The sequence below is a fragment of the Theropithecus gelada genome, chromosome 1 (assembly GCF_003255815.1).
Source record: "Theropithecus gelada isolate Dixy chromosome 1, Tgel_1.0, whole genome shotgun sequence".
NCBI lineage: Eukaryota > Metazoa > Chordata > Mammalia > Primates > Cercopithecidae > Theropithecus > Theropithecus gelada.
This window is the reverse complement of record NC_037668.1, coordinates 81,850,117-81,868,039: the sequence shown is the minus strand read 5'-3', so window position 1 is coordinate 81,868,039 and position 17,923 is coordinate 81,850,117. Positions and strand designations below refer to the sequence as shown.

General features: G+C 37.8%; 1 protein-coding gene across 2 annotated transcripts in view; it reads left to right on the top strand.

The window, feature by feature from the left end:
* The window catches only part of HSPB11 (heat shock protein family B (small) member 11), a 23,839-nt gene extending 5,916 nt beyond the window's left edge, over nt 1-17,923 (top strand). For both annotated transcript variants that reach the window (XM_025353685.1, XM_025353675.1), the window contains exons 3-6: nt 9,697-9,803; nt 11,392-11,460; nt 15,514-15,557; nt 17,713-17,923. In XM_025353685.1, coding sequence (XP_025209470.1) covers nt 9,697-9,803; nt 11,392-11,460; nt 15,514-15,557; nt 17,713-17,829 — 337 coding nt within the window. In that variant the 3' untranslated portion in view covers nt 17,830-17,923. The remainder of the gene's footprint in view (nt 1-9,696; nt 9,804-11,391; nt 11,461-15,513; nt 15,558-17,712) is intronic.

Sequence of the window (17,923 nt, the reverse complement as noted above, 5' to 3'; positions counted from 1 at the left end):
TATCTGATATCCACTTTTGGTACCATTTCTGAAACTAATTCAGTTGTGTATATTTAGGTTTTTGATCCTTTTCTTTATAATGCCTAAACTGAACTCTTCATACAAATAGGTTTTTTTAGAAGTGGTTTACCAAGGCAAAAACTCAAAACAACTTCATTTTATGGAAGTGTAAATTTTAAGGTCTGGTTTTGGTTTTACTCCAAGTTTTTCTTGGAATAAGAATGTAAATATTATAACTTCCTATATACTACCTATTTCCTTACTGGTCTAAGTGATATCTTTGCAGAACTGAATGCTTCATTCCGTGCTATCACGTATTGTTTTGCCTCTCCCCTTGTTGATATCCTTCCAATTTCTACTCTTCATTGTGCTACAGCTTTTTCTAGGTAGATATTTTTCTAAATATTGTTCTTAGACTTCTGATTCCAAGAAAAAGCAGTTAATGGGAGAACTCCTTTTTTTCTTTTTTTTTTTTTTTAAAGACAGAGTCTCACTCTGTCACCCAGGCCAGAGTCCAGTGGCGCCATCTTGGCTCACTGCAACCTCTGCCTCCCGGGTTCAAGTGATTCTCCTGCCTCAGCCTCTTGAGTAGCTGGGACTACAGGAGTACGCCACCACACTGGGCTAATTTTTGTATTTTTTAGTCAAGACGGGGTTTCACTATATTGGCCAAGCTGGTCTCAAACTCCTGACCTTGTGATCCACCCACCTCAGCCTCCCAAAGTGCTGGGATTACAGGCATGAGCTACTGAGCCCACCTGAGAACTCCTTTTTATTTTGAGACGGAGTTTTGCTCTTGTTGCCCAGGCTGGAGTGCGATAGCACAATCTCGGCTCACCAAAACCTCCACCTCCCGAGTTCAAGTGATTCTCCTGCCTCAGCCTCCCGAGTAGCTGGGATTACAGGCATGCACCACCACGCCTGGCTAATTTTGTATTTTTAGTAGAGATGGGGTTTCTCCATGTTGGTCAGGCTGGTCTTGAACTCCCGACCTCAGGTGATTTGCCCACCTTGGCCTCCCAAAATGTTGGGATTACAGGCGTGAGCCACCGTGCCTGGTGGAGAACTCCTTTTTTAATACTTCTGGCTTATTACATTCTTGAACCCTCTTTCTTGGTATATGTACAGTGACCAGAGTTTGACTCATAGAACCATCTAATTTTAGGCCTGGAAGGACTTGTGGGTTTATTTTGCCAAAACCCTTTATTTCAGACTTGTGGTAAGAGAGGTCTAAGGAGGTTAAGTACTACTTTTAATTATTGAAGGCAGAACCAGTTGTAACAGAGGTTTCATGATACTTTATGTATCTTGAAGCCCATGTATCTGGATGAAATTCTAGCAACTCAGCCTCTTCCTTGAAGCCTAGTTGTAGTCTTTATGACAACTGACTTTTCCCCTCAGATTCCTTTATGTCTTTGCTGGGGTCCAATAACAGTTGGTATATACCTCTGTTACCTTACTTTTTCCTTTATTGTATTGTTTATTTTTAATGTTTGTTTCCTCTCTCAACTGTGAATTCCTAGAAGTCAGAGACTATTTCTATGAGTCAAACTTGACTAATATTGGAAAGTAATCAACATCTACACACACACACATACATATAAACACATATATATGCACATATTACTCTACATTTGCATAGGGCTTTATAATTTCATAGATACTTTGTCAGTTGACCCTTACAGTAATCTTGGGGAATAAGAAGCACAAAAAAGTATTTTCAACTCCTTCGTAAAGATGAAGAAAAGAATGATCAGATGACTTGCTCAAAATAAAAATGACTTGCTCAAAATTACACAGATAAGCAAGAGGCAGAATCAGCTAACACTCATGTCTTCTAACTTGTACTCAGGGATCTTTGTGCTACACTGGGTTAACTCAAACTTAGTTTGAATCAAAAATTTAATATCTGCTTTTTGCCTGTGTCTCTTCTTTCTTTTTCTTAGTTGTTTACTTCCTGAAATTCAGGTAATAGTTACTATCCTACTCTGACTTGGAGTAGAAAAATTAATATGGGAATTGCTTTAAGAATACACAGAACTGTGGAGATTTGCCTTAAGTTGTTTGCCAGAAATAGAGGACTTTCCAGAAACACTGCTTGATTTTGATTGGAGATAGATTAGTTTTCCAAGGCAAGATCAATTTACCTTGCAATACTTTGGTGATCTTTCTCTCAAGCAAGTCTGTTTTATATGTTTATAGAATGTTAGGATTAGCTATCATATATTGCAGTTAATATTTTAGGCTCTGTCCATTTTGATAAATAAGGACATAATATTTTTTAGATTAGACAAAAACTCTAGTACAGGAAAACATAAGGAATAATGTAGTTACTGTCCTGATAACTGAACAGAGTACATAGGGGACTTTTAATGCATATGCAGTTCCAGAAAATATAATTAGACTGTATATTGTAGACACTAAAAGTTAATTTCTGGCCAGGCGCGGTGGCTCATGTCTGTAATCCCAGCACTTCAGGAGGCTGAGGCAGGCAGATCAGTTGAGGTCAGAAATTCAAGACCAGCCTAGCCAACTTGGTAAAACTCTGTCTCTACTAAAAATACCAAAAAATTAGCCAGGTGTGGTGGCGTGCGCCTATAGTCCCAGCTACTCGGGAGGCTGAGGCACCAGAATTGCTTGAACCCAGGAGGTGGAGGTTCAGTGAGCTGAGATCGTGTCACTGCACTCCAGCCTGGGTGGCAGAGCGAGACTGTCTCAAAGAAAAACAGAAAGTTATTTTCTGTTCACAGTTGCTTTATCTAAATAGAGTAACCATAGAATTATTTGGAGAAAACAGTGCTATAAATGTGTCCCTACGGGATAATGGAATATTGTTTTATGGCCCTGCTCCAAACTCTCCATTCCTTCAGAAATAAGAGTTAAATAAATAGCCAGGCATAGTGGCTGAGGCAGGAGGATAGCTTGAGGTCAGGAGCTTGAGACTAGCCTGGGCAACATAACAAGACCACATCACTAAAAAAAGAAAATGATTATACTTCTACTTTTCCTCTGCTCTTTGTATTTAATGTGTCAGTGAAAAAGAGGAAAAGAGGTTCTACACTAGGAAAAAAAGAGCCAAGTAAAAAAGAAGAGAGAGAATCAGTTCTTTTGGTGTAGTGTAGAAGAATACTGTATTTAGAATTAAAATTCCTGGGTAAGTGAACTATGTGTTATCTTGGTCAAAGAGTATATATATTACTCTTTGAGCCTCAGTTACTGATCTGAAAAATGGAGGATAATACCACCTTTCCTGCTGACCTCAGAATTGAGAAAAAAATCACATGAGATAATCCATGTAAAATAGGTGTTAGCTATAAAGTCATATTTAAAAGAAAACTACCACTTTGATGACTTCCTTATATATAATTACAAGATTTAGTTAGATGTCTTTTTTTTTTTTTTTTTTTTTTGAGACAGGGTCTCACTCTGTCACCCAGGCTGGAGTGCAGTGGCATGATCTCGGGTCACTGCAACCTCTGCCTCCTGGGTTCAAGCGATTCTCCTGCCTCAGCTTCCCGAGTAGCTGGGACTACAGGCATGCACCACCATGTCTGACTAATTTTTGTTTTTTGTTTTGTTTTGTTTTCTGAGATGGAATCTTGTTCTGTTGCCCAGGCTGGAGTGCAGTGGCATGATCTCAGCTTAGTGCACCCTCCGCCTCCCAGGTCCAAGCAATTCTTCTGCCTCAGCCTTCCGAGTAGTTGGGATTACAGGTGCACGCCACCACGCCCAGCTAATTTTTTGTATTTTTAGTAGAGACAGGGTTTCACCATGTTGGCCAGGCTGGTTTAAAACTCCTGACCTCGTGATCGGCCCGCCTCAACCTCCCAAAGTGCTGGGATTACAGGCATGAGCCACCGCACCCGGCCTAGTTACATGTCATTTTAAAATTCAAGTGTATCTCTACATGATATTTTATGTTATTCTATTGGTTATGTTCATTGAAAGCATCCAAAGAAAAACATGGGGCAATTAAAATTAATTTAATTAATTTCACTAAGTAAAATTTAAAATAATATAAATATGAAAGGAGACTGTAAAATATTAAGCATTTTATAAAAACCCAGAATTTTGAGTTAGGAGAGCTGACCTTGGCTGGACACGATGGTTCATACCTCTAATCCCCAGCACTTTGGAAAGCCAAGGCAGGAGGATCACTTGAGCCCAGAAGTTTGAGGCTACAATGAGCTGTGATTGTGCCACTGTATTCCAGCCTGAGTGACAGAGCAAAACCCTGTCTCTTAAAAAAAAAAAAAAGTAGTTCTGGCCTTTTTTTTTTTTTTTTTTTTTTGGTAACAACCTTATTGACATATTATTCACATACCATACAATTTGCCCATTTAGAAAATACAATTCAGTGGCTTTCAGCCTATTCACAGTTACACAGTCATCTCCACAACCAATTTTAGAACAGTTTCATCATCCCAAAAAGAAACTCCACACACACAAGAAACCTCACACTTGTTATCAGTCACTCTGTATTTTCCCATCCATACTAGCCCTAGGCAAGCATTAATCTACTTTGTTTCTGTAGATTTTATCTATTGAGATATTTCATGTAAACAGAACCATACACATGTGGTCTTTTGTGACTGGTTTCTTGGTTTCTTTTTTTTTTTTTTTGAGACGGTGTTGGAGTGCGGTGGCATGACCTCGGCTCACTACAGTCTCTGCCTCCTGGGTTCAAGCGATTCTCCTGCCTCAGCCTCCTGAGTAGCTGGGATTAAGGCAGGCACCACCACATCTGACTAATTTTTGTGTTTTTAGTATAGACGGGGTTTCACCATGTTGGTCAGGATGATCTTGATCTCTTGACCTCATGATCTGCCCACCTCTGCCTCCCAAAGTGCTGGGATTACAGGCGTGAGCCACCACCCCCGGCCATGAGTGGTTTCTTTCTTTTGTTTTTTGTTTTTTTGAGACAGTCTTGCTCTTTCATCCAAGCTGGAGTGCAGTGGTGCAATCTCAGCTCACTGCAACCTCTGCCTCCTGAGTTCAAGTGATTCTCATGCCCCAGCCTCCCGAGTAGCTGCGACTACAGGTGTGCACCACTACACCTGGTTCATTTCTTTATTTTTAGTAGAAACAGGGTTTTACCATGTTGGCTATGCTGGTCTTGAACTCCTGACCTCAAGCAGCCTACCTGCCTTGGCCTCCCAAAGTGCTTGGATTACAGGCATGAGCTACCCACACCTGGCCTGGTTTCTTTCACTTACGTGTTTTCAGGGTTAATCCATGTTGTAGCACTTATCAGTACTTCATTCTTCTTTATTGTCAAGATTTCATTGTATGGATATAGCACATTTTATTTATGCATTTATCAGTTTATGGACACCTGGGTTGTTTCTACTTTTGAGCTGAATTTTCCCCAATTTTATTTTAAAATAACAAATTATGGATCCAAAAAACTCAGCAAGTCCCAAGGTAGATAAATACAGAGGTTGTATCTTAGTCAAACTGCCGAAAAAGAAAAAAAATATTTTAAATAGCTAAAAGGAAATAAAAACTATTATATACAGAGGAACAATAGCACTAATGACAGCTGACTTTACATCACAAACAGTGGAAACCAGACAACAATGGAGCAATATCTTTAAAATACTGGGAAAGGGAGAAACAAGCAAATATTTAAAAACCCTGTCAACCCAGAATTCTGTGTCTAGCTAAACTATCTTCCAAAAATTAAGATAGGATAAAGGCATTTTTCATCACAAGTAGACCTGCATCACAAGGAATGCTAAAAGAAATTCTGCAGTTTGAAGAGTATAATACTAGGTGGAAAATCAAACCTATAAGAAGAAATTAAGTGTACTGGAAATGGTAAATATTCAGGTAACTATAAAAGACTGCCTTTTTTTCCTCTTTTAATTTTTTTGAAAGATAACTGACCACTTAATGAAAAAAATTGTATTATGGGGTATATTATATATATAAAATATATGACAACAATGGCACAAAAGTGATGTTCAGTGTAAATTGACTATCATGAGGATTTTATGTTGTAACCTAGAGAGGAGCTATTGTAAAAATTTCTAATAAAAGAGGTATAGCTAAAAAAGATAGATGAATTAAATGGAATGTAAAAAATTTATTCACTCAGAAACAGGAAAGGAGAAACAGAACAAGAATAGATGGGAGGGATGAAAATGAATAGCAAGATAGTAGATTTATACTCAGCCATATCACTAGTTACACTAAATGTCAATGGGGCTAAACACTCCAATTAAATATCAGAGATTGTCAGATTGGATAAAAAGCCAAGACCCAAATATATATTGTCTAAAAGATACGCACTTTAAATATGAAGATACGAATAGGTTGAAAATAAAAGGATGGCTGGGCGCGGTGGCTCAAGCCTGTAATCCCAGCACTTTGGGAGGCCGAGGCGGGTGGATCACGAGGTCAGGAGATCGAGACCATCCTGGCTAACATGGTGAAACCCCGTCTCTACTAAAAATACAAAAAACTAGCCGGGCGTGGTGGCGGGCGCCTGTAGTCCCAGCTACTCGGAGGCTGAGGCAGGAGAATGGCGTGAACCTGGGAGGCGGAGCTTGCAGTGAGCCGAGATCGCGCCACTGCACTCCAGCCTGGGTGACACAGCACGAGACTCCGTCTCAAAAAAAAAAAAAAAAGAAAAAGAAAATAAAAGGATGAAAGAAGATGCATCCTACAAACAGTTTACATAAGAAAGTCGCTGTAGCTATATTCATATCAGACAAAGTAGAATATAAGACAAGGAGTATTACCAGAGACAAAGGGGACATTTTATAATGTTAGAGGGTCCATTCATTAGGAAGAGAGGATAATCCTAAGTGTATATGGACCTAATAATAGTTATTTAAAATACATAGAGCAAAATCTGACAGATAAAAGGGAGAACTAGATAAATTCACAATTATAGTTAGAGATTTTAATACCCTTTTCTCAGTAATGATAGAACAATTTGGCAGAAAATCAATAAAGACATAGATGATCTGAATAATATCATAACCTCGACTTTGTTGATGGTTATAGAATACTATAATCAACAACATGGAACAAGAACATATTGATGAGTTGCGTGTGGTGGCTCACGCCTGTAATCCCAGCACTTTGGGAGGCCAAGGCAGGCAGATTGCCTGAGCTCAGAAGTTTGAGACCAGCCTGGACAACAAAAAAAACCCCGTCTCTACAAGAAAACACAAAAATTAGCCAGGCATGGTGGCGCATACCTGTAGTCACTGTTCCTTTTGGAGCTGAGGCAGGAGGATGGCTTGAGCCCAGGAGGTCAGTGCTGCAGTGAGCCAAGATAGTGCCACTGCACTGCAGTCTGGGTGACAGAGCGAGACTCAGTCTCTTAAAAAACCTAAAACCCAACATGTTGAACATTCACTGAAATGTGCTGAAACATAAAATAAGTCTCAATGTATTTCAAGATTAAAATCTTAGAGAGTATGTTCCCTGACCACAGTGTAATTAAATTAGAAATAAACAACAAAAAGATATTCAGAAAACCCCCCCAAAACTTAGTAACCACTACACTTCTAAATAACCCATGGGTCAAAAAAGAAATCATAAGGGATCTTAGAATTTTATTTTATTTTATTATTATTATTATTTTTGAGATGGAGTCTCCGTCATCCAGGCTGGAGTGCAGTGGTGTAGTCTCGGCTCATGGCAACTTCCACCTCCTGGCCTCAGCCTCCCAAGTAGCTGGGACTACCGGCGTGTCCCAGACACCTGGCTAATTTTTGTGTTTTTAGTAGAGACGGGGTTTCCCCATATTGGCCGGGCTGGTCTTGAACTGCTGACCTCAGGTGATCCACCCTCCTTAGCCTCCCAGAGTGCTGGGATTACAGGAGTGAGCCACCATGCCTGGCCTTAGAAAATACTTCTAACAGAATGATGTTGAAAATATAACATACCAAATTTGTAGCATGCAGCTAAAGCAGTGTCTCAAGGGAAAGTAATAGCATATATACTTATGTTAAAAAGGAAAAAATTGTAAAACCAATAATCTAAATTTTCACCTTAGGAAGCTAGAAAAAAAATGAGCAAATTAAACCCAAACTAAGTAGAAGAAAATAAATAGTAAAGGTAAGAGCAGAAATCAGTAAAATAGACAATTATTAGAAAAAATAATAAAGCCTAAAGTTGATCATTTGAAAGAATTAATAAAAGTTATAAAGAACAAATTTAAGCTAATACATTTGACAACTTAGATGAAATGGACAGATTTCTTGTAAAGCTCAACTTATAAAAATGACACAAGATCAATTGGAAATTCTGAACAGCCTCATATCTATTATAGAAATTAAATTCAATAAAATATTTAGAGAAGAAATACCAGTCTTCCACAAACTTTCTCAAAAATAGAGAAGGAAACATTTCCCAAATTGTTTTGTGAGAACATTATCCGGATAGCAAAGCCTGACAAAGACATGACATGACAAGAAAGAAAATGGAGTGCAAAATAGTACAACCACGTTGGCAAGCTGACAGTTTCTTATAAAGTTAAATATACTTTTACCCTATGTCCTAGCAATTCCACTCTTAGTAATTACCCAGAAAAATGAAAACATGTTCACAAGCACTTGTACAAGAATACTTATAGCAGTTTTGTTCCTAATAGTGAAAAGCTGCAAGCAATTAAAATATCCAACAAAAATATCAAACAAAATCACGAATGAAAACGTTGTGGCATAGTTGGTGGTGATAGAAATCAGAGCAGTGGTTGCCTAAGGGAGGTAGGGATTGTCTGGAAGGAAAGTTAAGGGAGATTCTGGGTCATGGAAATGTTCTGTATCTTCATTGGAGTATTGGTTACATAAGCATATACATTTATCAAAACTCACTAAGTTATGCACTTAAGGTAAATTTCACTGTAGGTAAATTTTACTTCCCAAAAAAGTAAAAAGCTTATATAGTTAAAATAGAAATGATTATTTCTGTAGTCAAAACCATATATACTATTTTGACTATATATGACTTAAAATTCAGTGCATGTTTTAATTTTGTTTGAACAAACATTTAGCATATATCTACTATGCGTGAGCATTGCAGCAGTTGTAGGGTTATAAAGATGAGTAAGAGAAAGAAGCTGGACTCAGAGCTCAGCATCTAGTGGGAGCCATAGAAACACAGGAGATTAAGTGCCAATGTAGAGATGGAGGCTGAGTATGAGATAAGTGCAAAAGAGGGAGGAAGTGATTCTGATTTGGTGGTGTTAGATAAATGGGACCAGAAAGTGAATTAACTTATGCAAAGGGAAGAAGGGTTTTTCGGGTAAAAAAAAACAAAAAACAAAACCTCATGAATGAGCTAAGGTACAGAAGCAAGAGCCTGCATAACGTATTTGCAGAATTTTAAGTGGCCCAGTGTGACCACAGTGGTGGAAGAGAATATAACTTAATGATGGAACCAGATTGTACAGTCTTAAATGCCATACGAAGGAGTTTAGAATTATAGGCAATAAGGGACCCCTGAGGCATTTAGATAGGAGTGACATCAATTCCGTTTCTGTGTTTTAGAAAAGAATACCTGGTAGTAGTAAAGAAGAATTATTAAAGTTGGAGAGAGATTAGAGGCAGAATTAATAGAAAGGAGATGTAAGAATCCAGTAGTCATTTAATTTTAAAAAAACAGGTATTCAGTAAAATTTTATGATTAACCATTTGTATTTGGCTATTCTTATTTTTTCTTTAAAATTAACAATAGGAATCCAGAAACGTTTTGGACCACCACAGGAATGTTTCCCCAGGAATTCATTATTTGTTTCCACAAACATGTAAGGATTGAAAGGCTTGTAATCCAAAGTTACTTTGGTAAGCAAATCTTACATTAATTTTTTCTTCTTTTTTTTTTCGGTGCTCCAGGTAAGGCTCATGTGTTGATTTTCATTTTCCTTTCATTTTTTCCATAGGCAGAAGGCATGTATGTAAACTTTTGGCAAAACACTAGTTTTTCTTTATAGCATGGAATCCAGTTTTATTGCTGGGGTGAAAGGATGGGGATTATGGGTTAACTGCCTTGAGCTCAACTGGCCTCTCTGAAACTGCAAATTTGAAACCCTTCCAAAGCACATAATAATTTCCATGCAATTTACTATGTAAAAGTCTGGCAAAAGGCCCTATTAGGAATATAAGATGCCAGCTTGCCAGAACACTAAGTTCCATGACATCTTTATTCTAGATTCATTTGTCCTGGAGTTCTTTGTCAAATTCTTGTTGAAAATCTGATAACCCTGATTATTTACATTGGATAGTTGTGATTCTTCTATTACTAGTGGCATTTTCTCAGGAATTTAGGGGGATAATCTCCCTTGGGACATCATTCTAATCCTATTTATTTAAGGATAAAATGTATCAGACAAAATCATAGCAGGAAACAGAATACATCCCAGATGGTTCAAATGAAGAGGCTCTATTGATGGGGCTACTTGCAAAATTATGGCCTGGGTTAAGGGAAGAAACAAGGCAAGGAATGATGAGGCCCTCAGAAACTAGCTGTAGCAGGAAGCTGTGACCAGCCCTGGCACAAGGGAAGGAAATAGTGTTATCAGAGATCTGTGAGAGCTGGAGCCTGTGTAAAAGGGCCTAATAGGAGCTGTAGGCAGGAGAAACTGTCAAAGATGTCACACTGAAGCAGGAAGGGAGTGGAGATAAAATTGGCTGATCTCCCTTCCCCACCCCAATCTCCCCCTGGTGTCTCCCACTGGACAAATCCAGTCAGAAGGCAGTGGTAAATTAATCCATGTGATACAGTCCACAGAGGTTAGCCCCTCATGGCACAGAACAGGACAAAGAAGAGGAGGAATGGATCTGGAGTGGTAGAGACTGGACTGAGAACAGTGGAGAAAAACCAGTTTAGAAGGAAGATGACTGTATTCCTGATAAGTCTCTTTTCTCATTAATTGTGGAGGCTCTGGGTTTGAATTCCATTTCTGGTACTTACTAGCTGTATATCATTGAACACCTGGCTTGGCTCCTCTAAACCTGTTTTCTCACCAGTAAAGTGGGTTAAAATACCTTTCTCATAAGATTGTAGTCAACAGTGAATGGATAAATATGTTTGACTCATCATAGGCTCTCCATAAATGTTTATGACCAAGACCACCAATAGTATTATTATTGCCAATACACACAAAAAAATTGGAATAATGCCAAATTCAAAAAAGCTCTACTTGCTCTGTGTTGTATGGTTGCAAACATTTGGAAGATTAGTTATACAAGACTATATTTTACCATAGGGTTTTTTGGAAAAATACAGAGTAACTTCCATGATGTTTCTGATCCCAGTGTTTGTGTAGTTCCACTGTGCATGACAGTCTCAGGCAGAGGGGAAAAGAAATATAGGGTCAAAAACGTAGAGACAGATTAACACTTTACTTACTTTGTTTGTTGACAATGTCAGTACAGACCTTGAAGATTGAAAAGAGCACGTCTAAAGAGCCAGTTGATTTTGAGCAATGGATTGAAAAAGGTATGTGTTTCACCAGCATCGTTCTGAGCATGAAGGAGTAGATAATATTCCTTTGACTCTACATTTCTCATCTAGCTGCACTTTGGTGAAAAAAGATGACTTCAGTGATCCTTGTGACACATTTAGGACCTAGAAAGACCCAGGTTTGAACACAAAGCTGCTGCTTCATTTACTGGTTATATAACTATTAACATGTGACTTAATTTTTCTCAGTTTCAAAATCCTTATTAGGAAAATGGCGATGATATCTATCATTTAAGGTTTTGGTGAACTAGTGTCTGGCATATAATAGACAATAAATATTAGTTTCTCATCTTCTTTCCTTTCCTCCCGATTAATGGTACTATTTAAATATCACCAGCAGAATTGATAGCCTCTACTTAATTAAACACAGCATCTTGCCTTCATATGTCTATCTCTTTTCCCTCTCAAAATATCATGAAAATAATAGTAAAGGAATAAAAACAGGCATAAACCTACAAGGACAAAGATTAAACAACCAGCAAACTAAAGCAAATGTGAGAAAGCAGATGGAAGAGTAGTAACTTCTTTAGCTGAATGAACTAGGTTATAACCTAAGGTCTTGCCAAGGAGCTTATCAATAAGAAGCAAGCCACTTTGTCACACAGAACCCCAGAAAGGCCTAGAGCTCAAAGGCAACAGGTGCCATGGAAAGTATGAATGAGACCTGGGTCAGAAAATAAGGATGATTAGTTGAACATCTATATACAGAGTAATCAGACTCTAGGTACCTTCTTCCATCCTGCAAAGCTAAGTGACCACTCCTTTCTCCCACAGACCTCCACCACCACCCTCAAGAGACAACTGCAAATATAGAATGTTGAGGCTCAGGAGACCAGATACATAGTAGGGAGTGAGTGAGACATGGAGTTGAAAATTGGATACTAGTGGAAGTCTACATATTGAATAGCGGGAACACCAGCCTCCCTCCTGTGTTCTGGTATTAATGTCAGCAGCCAAGAATATACCCTCAGCTGGAAGACTGAAACATTCATCTTTGGAGAAACTAAATGGCCCTAGAAAAAAGATAATGGATACTGATAAAGGCCAGCTCATTTCTGGTCACCCTATGGTCCAGTAATCAACAAGTGTAGCTCATGCACACAGTTTTCAAATGATGCACAGTTTTCAAATAATCCAGAAGTAACAAAAGACAAAGATCACAAGACATTGATGAAGACCTCAGACCATGAATATAATCAAGTTTTTAGCTCTAATTTCCAATCTATAAGAAATATAGAGGATAGAGGAACAAATTAAGTGAAACTACGAATAGGCAAGATGATAAAATCTAGAATGTGGGGCATGGGCACAGTGGCTCATGCCTGTAATCTCAATACTTTGGGAGGCTGAAGGAGGAGGATTGCGTGAGCCCAGGAGTTCGAGACTGGCCTGGGAAACATGGCAAGATGTTGTTTCTACAAAAAAATTTAAAAATTAGCTAGGGATGGTGACATGTGCCTGTAATTGTAGCTACTTGGGAGGCTGAGATGGAAGGATCACTTGAGCCCAGCAGGTTGAGACTGCAGTGAGCTGTGATCATGCCACTGCACTTCAGCCTTGGTGACAGAGCAAGACCCCATCTCTAAAAAAAAAATCTAGAATGTGGGACACTGTACGGGACAACTGACCTGGTGTCTTCAGTAAGTCAGAGCCATTAAAAAATGGGGGAGAGAAAGCAGTTCAAGGTTAAAAGATACTTAACTCTGATTTTAATAAACCAATTATGAAAAGACAGGGACAATTGGGAAAATTTGAATAGGAATTGGGTTTCATATTATATTAAAACACTATTTTTAATGTTGTTATGATGGTGGTATTATGGTTATATAAATAATTACTATTTAGAAATGGATAATTAAGTATTTAGGGGAAGCTAGGCTCACGCCCATAATCCCAGCATTTTGGGAGGCTGAGGTGGGTGGATCGCTTGATCTCAGGAATTCAAGAAACTACCCTGGGCAACATGGAGAAATCTTGTTTCTACAAAAAATATATATACATATTTGCTAGGTGTGGTGGCATACACCTGTAGTCCCAGCTACTTGGGAGGCTGAGGAAGGAGGATCACTTAAGCCTGGGAGGTGAAGGTTGCAGTGAGCTGAGATCGTGCCATTACACTTAAATCTAGGTGACAGAGTGAGACCCTGTCTCAAAAGAACAAAAAAGTATTTAGAGGTAAAATGTCAAATAATGTCTTGAACTTAAGCTTTAATTTTTGTTGTTTTTTTTTTTTGAGGCTGGAGTGCAGTGGCACAATCTTGGCTCACTGCAACTTCTGCCTCCCAGGTTCAAGCCTCAGCCTCCTGAGTAGCTGGAATTACAGGCATGCACCATGATGCCTGGCTAATTTTTGTATTTTTGGTAGAGAAAGAGTTTTCACCATGTTGGCCAGGCTGGTCTCAAACTCCTGACCTCAAATGATCTACCCACCTCAGCCTCTCATAGTGCTGGTATTACAGTAGTGAGCCACCACACCTGACCTAAAATACTTTAGTGAAAAAAAAAATTGATAAATCCACTTTGATGAAATGTTAGTAATTATAAAATCTAGCTTATGGGTATATGTGGGAGTTTTGTTATGTTCTCTCCTAAGTATGTTTAATATTTTTCTTTTCTTTTTTTCTTTTTTTTTTTTTTTTTTTGAGATGGAGTCTCTCTCTGTCGCCCAGGCTGGAGTGCAGTGGCACGATCTTGGCTCACTGCAAGCTCCACCTCCCAGGTTCACGACACTCTCCTGCCTCAGCCTCCTGAGTAGCTGGGACTACAGGTGCCCACCACCACGCCTGGCTAATTTTTTGTATATTTTTTAGTAGAGATGGGGTTTCACCGTGTTAGCCAGGATGGTCTCGATCTCCTGACCTCATGATCTGCGCACCTCGGCCTCCCAAAGTGCTGAGATTACAGGCGTGAGCCACCATGCCCAGCTGATGTTTTTCAATTTTTCATAAATTAAAAAACTAAGCAAATGAAAAAGTTTATTATTAATTTCTGGTGGTAGAGTTGTACAAGAAAGAAAATATCATTATAATTCATTACTTATTTCAGGAGTAAATAACCTTTAGATAGACAAAGTAATGTAACCATCAAGTAGGATTTCAAATTTGAGAGGAGGGAAAGAGGGAGAAGTTGAAGGAGGAAAAAGAGGGATTTCGGCTTTAAAAAGCTAAAATTTCACCTACTATACTATAAAATCAGTAAAAAATTTATCAAAAAGGAATAAAAGCATATAATTTCAGGAAAAACAGCTTAAATAGTTGAGAATGTTTACTTTTAGGAAGCAGGACTAAAGGAGAAAGAAGGGGTAAAGCAGATTACTGATTTTCATTATTTCAGAAAAGGGTTAGGAAACAGAAACACTTCTTTTAATACTATGGGGCTTTTACATTGTATACATTATTTTATATGAAGTTAATTTTGAATACTGTCATTAGCTATCATTATAGCAATTAAATCTTTCATGTTTCCAAAAGAATGTTTGATATGATTAACTCATGATCAAATAAATTAATCTGCTCTAAAATTAGATAAGGAAACATTTTTAAAACTTGGATACCAGAAAAGATTACTTCATGGGCCACACAATTATGGATCATAGTGAAAGTCTCACTGAGAAACTCAGCTCTAATTGTTACCTTTGGGTATGGCAAAATGGCTCCTTTCTGTTAGTAGCTGGATCCTCAAATGTTCATTTTTTTTTTCTTGAAAAGGGGAATTTTTAAAATAAATGTTTTAAAAAGAAATTTTCACGTTTTATCAGTTCCTTATATTCTTTTACTATTAATATAATTGACATTTACTTTTCCTTTTGCTTATACTCACTAGGATATTTTATAGCTCATAGATTATCTTTTTTGCCTTATATATCATATACCTCTATTTTTAAATCAAATTTCAACATGCAAACGATGAGTCCTTCAAACCTGGTCTTATAATTTACCAGATATCATATTTTGCTGAACATAAATTTCAGTAGCTATTCTCATGTATTTTGACCCTTAACTCATTTCTTCTGTTACATTTGTGTTTTAGATTTGGTACACACAGAGGGGCAGCTTCAAAATGAAGAAATTATGGTAAGTGAATATACTTTATAGAATTAAAAATTAACGTGCACAATGTATTTAGACTTTAAACCTATCTCCATAGTCATATATAATAAATATCCTCATGATATTATAGGTTCTGTATCTAAATCAACCAGTAGAGAAAGTTATTCTCAATAATAATATAAGCTAAATGTACATTCATAAATTAGGCTCTTTCATAGAGAGTGACGGCAAGATAAAACAATTCATTTTTTTTTGTTTTATTTTTCTCATTCATTTACTTTGAAGTATTTATTTGGTTTGCTTTTTTTTGTTTGATTCTGTAGGCATTTTAGAATAGGAATCAAAAAAGGTCGAGATGCCAAAATTGAATGTTAATTTAAGCATGAAAGGACAAGGGAGATTCAGATAAGGGGAACTAGAGCATAGGATCAGCAACAAATAAGCCAAAGAGAGGTGAGGTGGAAAGAGAACCAGTATTTTTCGACAACATTCCATTGGGCTTTGCTTGTCAAGTGAAATGAATGCCTGTTGATGAGGAAGCTGCTGCCTCATCAGGAGTTCGTCTGTTCCTGGTAGTTGGTCAGGCCCCGGTTTTAGACTAACACAAAAAAGTAAAACAACTGAATATCTATTAGGTGGTCATGCTTTGTTTAATTAAAGTTTCCCTAAGTGAGGGTTAAAATCGTACCTTATGCATTAAGTTTACTTCTTCACAACTTGCTGGAAGCTACTATTAAATCAGTGTTTCAAAAAATTCTATAGGAAGTTGTTGAATCCCTTTTGTTCCTTTCTCTCCCACCAAAATTCACCCGAGTACTGGGGAGGCCAGTGAGGTCCTGAAAAATAATTAATGTTACTGAATTTTATCTTCCTGTTTTTTTCTGTCTTTACCTAGTGGGTTATGATTAATAAGTCCCTGCTACCTTTCGTATATTGTTTCAGGACTCCACTGTGGAGAGTCACAGCATTATAGAAAATTTGAAAAATAGCAGGGGGGAATGGGAGGCTGGAAATCACCCATAATTTTATTACCCTGTCACAAAAACTTTTACTGTATTTATTTTCTTCTAGTTGTTGACCATTTGCTGTACAGTTAGAATAATAATGTGTGGACAATTTTGTGTCATTTTTTTTAACTTAGTATATTATACAGGCCTCATAAGTATATTATACAGGCTTCATAAGTACAATTTTAAAATAATGTTTGCCAATTGGCATACATTTAAACTAATTTTCTTTTTGTTCCCTCTGTCATTACACAGTTTGTCCCCTCTGTATACACAGGGGACATCTATGCATATTCCTGCTACTGTGACCTCCACCTTTTTTCTTACTTTCTAAGATTAAATTTCAAGGAATAGAATTACTGGGTGCAAGGTTATAAGCATACTTAGAGCTTTTAAAATATATTGGCTAATTGCTTTCCAGAGAAATTATGTAAATATAAAAATGTAGTCATGCTTCAGGGTAGTATATTCTGAGGCAACACTAACCAAAGGAAACTTCTTTATTATGAAAAATACTTCAGAAAGACACTTTTTTTCTTTTTTTTGAGACCGAGTTTTGCTCTTGTTGCCCATGCTGGAGTGCAATGGTGCAATCTCTGCTCACTGCAGTCTCCACCTCCCGGGTTCAACCAATTCTCCTGCCTTAGCCCCCCGAGTAGCTGGGATTACAGGCATGTGCCACCACGCCTAGCTAATTTTGTATTTTTAGTAGAGACAGGGTTTTTCCATGTTGGTCAGGCTGGTCTCGAACTCCCAACCTCAGGTGATCTGTCCGCCTCAGACTCCCAAAGTGCTGGGATTATAGGCGTAAGCCACCGCACCCAGCCGACACTTTTAAAAAATTAGAAACTGGGCATAGTAGCTCACACCTGTAATCCCAGCACTTTGGGAGGCTAGTTTTGAGGCTAGTTCAAGACCAGCCTGGGCAACACAGCGAGACCCTGTCCCCTACAAAAATGAGAGTTGCAGTTTTTAGCTCCAGTTGCTATTTTTCATCAAACCAAGGCTTGTATTTAGCTGATACGTACCACAACTATTATATGTAGCTGGCATTATATATTGTTATGTATTTAGAATATTACTCTTGCATCAAGCCATTTCTTCTGCTAACTGCTTGTTAACAGTTAACTAGCACTGCTAAAAGCATTTATATTGATTTTTTTCCCATACAGGCACGTGATGGCTCTGCTACTTACTTGAGATTCATTATTGTATCAGCCTTTGACCATTTTGCATCTGTGCATAGCGTTTCTGCAGAGGGAACAGTAGTCTCAAACCTTTCCTCATAATTATAACAAAATGCTCTTGCATGATTTTTTAACAATGTATTTATTTAAACAGGAAGTTGTCACTGATATACTTTATTAAAAGGATTTGTATCAA